Here is an 8,871-nt window from a genome sequence, read left to right as displayed (position 1 = left end):
AGAAGACATAGAAGAAGAACGCATGTGATAATGGAACCAAAGGAAACAAAAAAAAGAACATATGATAAATTACAACCAGAGCAAACGCTTCTCCTCCTAGATAATTCATTCTCCTTCCTAGTCTTGCATCAAAATTCAAAATGAGTCTACCATGCAAGTGGAAAACTACCAGTGATAGTTCCCGCTAAAAGCAGGTGCAAGAGTTAGAATAATTCATTTTTTCCCCATTTCATTTGCAATTACCACTTATTATTTTGTTCAGCTACAGTGGAGGCTAAAAAAACCTTTGCCGTCATGGAGACAAGCAGGTGATTTCTTTACAAGTCTTTGTTCAGAAGAAAAAAAAAAAAAAAAAAACTAACAACCGTGTAATTTGGATTGGATAAAGAGTGATCAGGTATGTGTGACCCAACTTAAAAAGGAACTGCAGTCTGCTCACAGAATTCGTAATAAAAACATCTTTGCCATTCTGAAGCTTCCACTTAGCACATCATTGTATATATACACACACTAGGATTCTGTACTTGCCAAATTTTCTGCAGATATCTCCCTCCACTATGTCCATTTTAACTGTGGGCAGCTAAAGCTGCTGCCTGCCACTTCCTGGATTTACATAGACACACCTCCAGCCATCAATGGTCCTCTTATGACTCATCCCCCTCCCTTCCTGGTTCACTATAAGAAATCCTCACACCGCCAGCTGCTGCGGTGTACTCGAGGGGTCACGTCTCTACAGCCATGCCTACCGGTTTCGTCACGCTGACGTCATCAAGAGCCCTCGATGACGTCAGCGTGACGAAACCGGTAGGCGTGGCTGTAGAGATGTGACCTCTTCTTGAGTACACCGCAGCAGCTGGCGGTGTGAGGATTTCTTATAGCAAATTTTGCTTTGATGAGATGAGTAGTTTTCTGTTTTGTAATAAACTTTCTTTAAAGACATACTGCACTGTTCTCTTCCTCTTTCCATGCAACGTATGAATGAGAATCTAACCCGTGGATGAATAACCAAACTCCCAGGGAGACGCCAGAGAGTGACACAGGGGCTAAACACTGTGAAGGCAGGTTTCCCCCAGTAGGGGTAAGGATCTGGTGAGTGCAACATAATTTATTTTCACCAAAGCGCACCGGGGATTCTTTTTGGATACTTGCACAAGGCACCATTTGGAATTAACTGGCTATGAACTGTCCAATACATCATAAAGGACTTGTCGGCACTTTATGTTTATAGGATAGCAGGATTTGAATTCTATTTATCTATTTCAGTCTATTTTTCACTATTTTTTTTTTTTCCCCCCCCACTCGTGGATACCATAGGGGCATAAGGCTCCCATTATTGGGCACACAATTCACGTAATATTTTTTCTTTTTCACAATTTTTTAGTATGGATGTACAACTGTTTAATCAATTGCACGGATAAGGAATAATTTAATTAATGAATAGAGTTTTACACATTGACACATACAGCATTTAAAGGTTTAAATTTAAAGGTATAGCGCCAATTCTACCCGATTTTCCTTCCATATGCCAATAAGCCCCACTCGTTTTCGGGGGGGGGGGGGGGGTGCATACCAAGTAGAGGCAGCTCGTACCTCAAAATATTTTAATAATTATTCCAGTAGCCTCATAGCGTAACCTCACTTTTAAATTTCCCTCAAATACTGATTAGGGTTGTTTAATTTTCACATATATTCATACATCACCATTATATTTACATATATCTTTTTCTTCAGCACAAGGCCCCTGTAAATGGGCATGGACACTAATATTTTAACAATTTGTTAAACACATTATATAACGGCAATAGTAATCTTATAGCGCTAACCAGTAAAGGGTTTGTGAGGAGAAAAAACACAACTAATTTAAAAAGGTATAGCGCCAATTCTACCCGATTCCCTTTACATGGAGGCATTGCTCCTCACACATTCACAAGTTCTCAGGCACTTACTGATATGTATGGACGGTGTACTGCACTATTTCCCGATATGTACACAATTCTTTCTGTATGCAGGCCAACTCATCGGCTGGCCAATTAATCAATTATGAAATCAATTGATTACTATTTTCATAATCAATTAGTTGTTGATTAGTTGTTTCAGCCCTAGAATTTACTGGCAGAAAACAAAACTGTTTTACTATCCAAAGTTAAAACAAGGGCAGAAGATTTAATAGATGGAAAGAGGAAAAAAAAAAAAATGACTGAAGATCCACTTTCAACTAACAAAAATTTGAGGACTCTTCATAACAACCTGGACTACACAAATCTTCTATAGATGGGTTTATATCAGGGCTCGACAAAACCTGGGCGCCAGGTCGCATTTGCGACCTGGCGCAGCACAGCTCCGTGGACCCCCCCGGCGTGATCGCGTCGGGCCGCGCCGCCGCCGGCCGGTAATTGAGCCCCCGGCTTTGGAGGCCTTCTGCAATCCTATGGTTCCTTCTGGAATCTGGCGCCCTCTTGTGGTGGCCGTTGGAATTACAACCAGCAATGCTAATGGAGCTTCCCCTGCCTGCCAGCCTATCTCCTTCCCTTTACTCAGAACCCCTAAACATTATATATATTTTTTATTCTAACACCCTAGAGAGTAAAATGGTGGTCGTTGCAATACTGTCTGTAACACCGTATTTGCACAGCGGACTTACAAGCGCACTTTTTTGGGGAAAAATAATTTAACTAATAATAAAAAATAAAAAAAAACGACAACAGTAAAGTTAGCCCAATTTTTTTTTATATTGTGAAAGATAATGTTACGCCGAGTAAATCGATACCCAACATGTCATGCTTCAAAATTGCACCCGCTCATGGAATGGCGACAAACTTTTACCCTTTTAAAATCTCCATAGGCGAAGTTTAAAAAATTCTACAGGTTGCACGTTTTAAGTAAGGCTGCTTTCACACTGGGGCGGTATTCAGGCGTTACAGCGTTAAAAATAGCGCCTGTGTAGCGCCTGAAAAAAAACGGCCCCTTTCACTCCAGTGTGAAAGCCGGAGGGCTTTCACACTGGGGCGGTGCGCTGGCAGGACACTGAAAAAAGTCCTGCTAGCCGCATCTTTGGAGCGGTGAAGGAGCGGTGTATTCACCGCTCCTACCCATTGAAATCAATGGGACAGCGCGGCAATACCGCCGGCAAAGCGCCGCTGCAGCGGCGCTTTGCCGGCGGGTTTAACCCTTTTTCGTCCGCTAGCGGGGTTAAAACCACCCCGCTAGCGCCCGCAGACCGCCGCTAAAACGACGGTAAAGCGCCGCTAAAAATAGCGGCGCTTTACCGCCGACGCCCGCACCGCCCCAGTGTGAAAGCAGCCTTACAGAGGAGGTCTGGGGTTAGAATTATTGCTCTCGCTCTACCAATCGCAGCGATACCTCATGTGTGGTTTGAACACCGCTTTCATATATGCGTTCGCTTCTGCACGCAAGCTTGGCGGGACAGGGCGCCTTTAAAAAATATTTTTTTTCTTATTTTAACTTTTATTTTTTTCACTGTTCTTTTAAAAAAAAAAAAAAATGTGTGTCACTTTTATTCCTATTACAAGGAATGTAAAAATCCCTTGTAATAGAAAAAAGCATGACAGGTCCTATGAGATCTGGGGTCAGAGAGACCTCACATCTCATATTTACACTAAAATGCAATTTAAAAAAAATTTGTCATTTGAAAAAAATAAAATGTCCCTCTAAGAGCTATGGGCAATGACTTGGAGACAGGTGGGGGGCTGGGGGCGCTATCTTCCCCTCACTCGTCTCCATGTCAGGCCAGGGACAGGTCCAGATCGCCGTCACGGACCTGGCTCCTAACTTTTTTAGCTGGCTCCTAGATTCCAAGCAAATTTGTCAACCCCTGGTTTATATGGTATGCTCAAGCTGGTCAAAGATATGTACAATGACTGCACCAAAACATTACCCAAGAGAGATGCTCTGCAATCCCGGGCTCAGTATTCTCGGGTGCTTGTTTCTACAATAGAATCTTTAAACACAAGAGCAGCAAGGCGCGGCCTGGACAAGGAAGAACTGCCTAGCCAGCAATAAGCCCTGCAAGTATCATTTTTGGTCTTTAAAATCAAGCATTGCGTCCTTTTGAATGGTACACTCAGCTTACAAACAACTGTAGATTTGGGCAAAGGTCACCAGGAAAAAATGGTCTGGCTCTCAGCAGGTGACTTTAGTCCTGTACAGATCAATCAACAAACAGGGGAAGGAACAGAGTAAACAATAATCTACCCTGTTTCCCAAAAAATAAGATAGTGTCATATACATTTTTGCTCCCAAAGATGCACTAGGTCTTATTGTCAGGGGATGTCTTATTTTTTTTACCCCTCCCCCTTCTGATCCTCCTGTGCCATTTTGATTCCCCCCTCAAATCCACTCTGTCATTTTAAGCAAGTCCCCCTTCTCCCACCCCTGTGCCAGTGGATTATTTAGTTCCCCCGCCCCCCCCCACATTCACCAGACATTTCAACCCCCCCCCCCCCCCCCCGCCCCAGTCACCCGTGTGGTGGCCAGATTCCACACAATGTGCCCGACTCCTGCCCCGTGCGACTCACTGTATAATTGTGCGTCAGCCAGACTCCGAAAGGGCAGAGCGAGCAGCAGCTTGTCCTGGCGGCGGCACAGGCTCTCTGATGACGGGTGATGTCACTCATCATCCAGAGAGCCGGCCGCAGCTCACTGTTTTAAAGGGACCTCGCACTGCGGCTAATCAGTGAGCTGCGCGGCAGCGGCCGCCGCTACGATTCAGAGGAGTCAGATGCCTTAGGCTCGGTTCACACAGGGGCGGCACGACTTGCAGCACGACTCACAGACGCGACTTGCACACAACTTCAGTGGCGACTTGCAAAACGACTTCTGTATAGAAGTCAATGCAAGTCGCCCCAAAAATAGTACAGGAACCTTTTTTCTAAGTCGGAGCGACTTGAGTCGCTCCTATTAGAACGGTTCCATAGTACAGAACGGAGCGCGACTTGTCAGGCGGCTAAGTCGCCTGGACAAGTCGCCCCTGTGTGAACCGAGCCTTACGGTAGCTTCGGGGGACTTATATTCCGGGGTGGCCTTATATTACAGTGAGGGGCGAAACTGGAAGTCTCATTTTTGGGGGAAAGATGGTACATTTAAAGGGCCAATAAAACCAATGTCTATTGGGTGAAACTAAACATCAAAAAGATAGCCAGACTAATAGTGTACTTGTTAGCTTGCCTTCTCGCCGCCACCACCACTCTGGCTGCTGGGAGTGAAACATTAGCCCTGGGTAAACGGATAGTTCTGACTTAGGCAAGCCATACATGAATCAATTTTCTTTCTTTCCCTCCACCACGGGTCAACTGGCGTACAATCAGCCTGTCCATAAATAGACTAAAATTCCATGAGTCCCTGCTGAACCAGCCAAATCTCGATCCATGGGTGGCTTACTTTAGAGTTTACACAGGACTGAGGACTTTCACCCACCACCTATGAGCATTTAGGGCCCAAGCAGCCAATCATCAAGCACTAATGCGGTCACATGGGAGAAGAGGAGTAAGCCACATGCTCCTCCCTACCCAGAAGTACCCGCTACTCTTTGTCTTACTTTCAGTGAACATGTTTTGCTTTCTCCGCACTGACAAAGCACAACCAAACGTTAACAGTTCATGGCGGTTCACACAGGGCGGCTTCAAAGTCGTCTGACACTGAAGCCGCCCCGTACAGCGCCACTTCAGTGCGGCTCGCAGAATGACTTCTGTATAGAAGTCAAGGCAAGCCGCTCTGAAGTCACTCCAAAGTAGTACAGGAACCTTTCTAAGTCGGAGTGACTTGAGTCGCTCCTATTAGAAAAGTTCCATTGATGGAGCGCGACTTGTCAGGCGGCTAAGTCGTCTGTGTGAACCGACACTTCAAGACAACATATTTATAATAAAAAATAAAAAAACACACTAATGCTGCACATGGAATCAGAGTGGGGAATTAAAATTGTGTCAACACATAAGTACAGCTTCAGGTTGTTGAGCCCATTGTGTTGAATCCCAATATATTGTTTCTAAAGCCATAACATAGTACAGAGACACTATATTGCGACATCCGCACATGAACTTGAAAGGCATCCCAGTCTTAGTCCGTAGTGTTAAATATTGAGTTGGCCCACCCTTTGCAGCTATAACAGCTTCATCTCTTCTGGGAAGGCCGTCCACAAGGTTTAGGAGTGTGTCTATGGGAATATTTGACCATTCTTCCAGAAGCGCATTTGTGAGGTCAGGCACTGATGTGGACGAGAAGGCCTTGCTCACAGTCTGCTTTAATTCCTCCCAAAGGGGCTCTATTGGGTTGGGGTCAGGATTCTGTGCAGGCCAGTCAAGTTTCTCCACACCAAACTCACTCAATGTCTTTATGGACCTTGCTTTGTGTACTGGTGTGCAGTCATGGTGGAACAGGAAGGGGCCATCCCCAAACTGTTCTCACAAAGTTTGGAGCATGAAATTGCCCAAAACGTCTTGGTATGCTGACGCTTTAAGAGTTCCCTCCATTGGAACTAAGGGGCCAAGCCGACCCTGAAAAACCACCAGACATGGATGAGCACATTTGAGGTGGAGAAACTTGACTGGCCTGCACAGAATCCTGAGCTCAACCAGATAGAACACCTTTGGGATGAATTAGAGCGGAGACTGCTAGCCAGGCCACCTCATCCAACATCAGCACCGGACCTCACAAATGCACTTCTGGAAGAATGGTCACATTCCCATAGACACACTCCTAAACCTTGTGGACGGTCTTTCTAGAAGAGTTGAAGCTGCTATAGCTGCAAAGGGTGGGCCAACTAAATAATGAGCACTAGGGACTAAGACGCCAATAAAGTTCATGTACGTGTAAAGACATGTGTCCCAATACTTTTGACAATATAGTGTACTTCGTATTTGAACCAATATTTTTGCCTGGGAGCCCCATATCTAGTAAATCTGAGTGCGTGTCTGAATTGTGATACCATTCATTGATATGGAAGAGGACACTACCATAGGGCCCACCAAAAATTATACAATACCACACTAAATCTCATAGGCAATTGCCTTTAAACAAATAAACCCCCACACCTAACAATACAGGTCCTCTTACCTTCCGATGAAGAGGAAGGATCCGGTCAGGCCTCACCACCCTCCTCCTCTTGCAGTGGAGGACAGGCCTTGTTCTTGCACACACAGAACTGCTGTCCGACATGGTAGCGGTGGACTTCTGCTCTTCAATCTCCGAGCATGAACGCTGGGGGAGCCTGTTAAAGGAGACCACATATGAAGTTTCAATGCCGAAAAAAACAGAATAAGGTGGAAGTCCTGAAACAAGGACTCACTATCTGACAGTCACCAGGGCTATTTGAGATGTGTAGAAGGGATGATCAATAGAAATCTTGTTTACAGGAAGGCCAGCTTCAGCCACTATTGCCATTTCAGTTTGGTATGATTATTGACAAGTTGAAGCTCATTCAGGCCTCGTATTATCTAAAGTCAAGGTCAGCTCATGGTGTGACACCTTCCTCTTTGAATCTTTTAAAACCAGTTAAAACAAATTACTGGGGACAAGGAAAGAGGTTGACCATTGCTAGACCTTTTAGGAAAGAGCAGACACAAAAACAGCAGGGAAACGTCACCACTGGTGTACCACAGATGTAGGAACCCAACCGGGATTCAACCCAATGCTTCTTGACCAATACTATCAATTTTGTGCTGAGACAGCAGAAACTGGCAGAACAGGTATTCATTATACAATTAAACCAATATAAAAAAAAAAACCTGGCACAACTACAGTTAGGCCTTTGTTTACATGAACTTCAGCTTGTATAAGAGCGTTGTGTACAGCAAGTTTTACAAAGTATTTGCAAAGCATTGCCTTTCAAGTACCTTACAGCTCTAGAAAGGAATGTTAACCAGAGATCTTAAAGAGGGATTCCACCTGCAAAAAAAATAAATAAAAAAATATATATATAAAAGCCAGCAGCTATAAATACTACAACTGCTGACTTTTAATAAATGGACACTCACCTGTCCCAGGGTCCAGCGTTGTCCGAGACCGACCGATCGGGTCTCAGCTGCTGCCGCCGCCTTTCTAGGTGAGGGAATCAAGAAGTGAAGCGTTGCGGTTTCACTTCCCAGTTCCCTACTGCGCATACGCGAGTCGCGCAGCGCACTAGGAGTGGTCCGCGCTGTCTCTGGGACCCGTGTGTCCCAGCAGACAGCGCGGCGGGACAGGAAATGGCATAGACTCCCGTGGGAGTCTATGCCCGGAAGTGGGTATATGCATCCCCCTCCCCCCTGAAAGAGGCCAAATGTGACACCAGAGGGGGGGGGGGGGGGTTCCGATGAGCGGAAGTTCCACTTTAGGGTGGAACCCCGCTTTAATGGGAGTGCGGTCACTTTAAACAAGTTGCTTGATGACTGCTAGCAGCTACTTTAACGCGACAGTCAGCACTCCCATTAAGACCCGTGCTCAACAGTCCCAATGTAGACCTGAAGACTTCTTTAAAGGCTTCAACAAAGCAACCCAAAAGGTTGCTAAAAGCTCTGCAAAGGCTTCACAAAAGCTTGCTGTACACATGCTGCTCTCATACAAGCTGAAGCCTGTGTACATGTAAATACAACTGGTATTAGGGTTTACATACAGAGCTTCACTTTTTCCACATTGTTATGTTACAGCCTTATTCCAAAATGGATTAAATTCATTATTTTCCTCAAAATTTCTACAAACAATACCCTCTAATGACAATGTGAAAGAAGTTTGTTTGAAATCTTTGTAAATTAAATTTTTTTATTTTTAACATTTAGGTTGGGTTCACATTGCAGCGGTGACGAGAATCGGATGTGATTCGCACCGCACTGCAGTGCAAATCACATCCGATCTCTGTGCGACGCGAGTTCAGCCATACAG

General features: G+C 45.0%; 1 protein-coding gene across 6 annotated transcripts in view; it reads right to left on the bottom strand.

The window, feature by feature from the left end:
- KANSL1 (KAT8 regulatory NSL complex subunit 1) overlaps nucleotides 1-8,871 on the bottom strand; it is a 179,831-nt gene that overhangs the window by 25,160 nt on the left and 145,800 nt on the right. For all 6 annotated transcript variants that reach the window (XM_077460173.1, XM_077460174.1, XM_077460175.1 and 3 more), the window contains one exon: nucleotides 7,069-7,222. In XM_077460173.1, the coding sequence (XP_077316299.1) occupies nucleotides 7,069-7,222 (154 nt within the window). The remainder of the gene's footprint in view (nucleotides 1-7,068; nucleotides 7,223-8,871) is intronic.

Source organism: Lithobates pipiens, unplaced genomic scaffold (genome assembly GCF_037356315.1).
Source record: "Lithobates pipiens isolate NorthernLeopardFrog02 unplaced genomic scaffold, aLitPip1_a1.2 Scaffold_28, whole genome shotgun sequence".
Classification (NCBI taxonomy): Eukaryota; Metazoa; Chordata; class Amphibia; order Anura; family Ranidae; genus Lithobates; species Lithobates pipiens.
The sequence above is the reverse complement of the archived record's forward strand: the minus strand, read 5'-3'. Positions and strand labels throughout refer to the sequence as shown.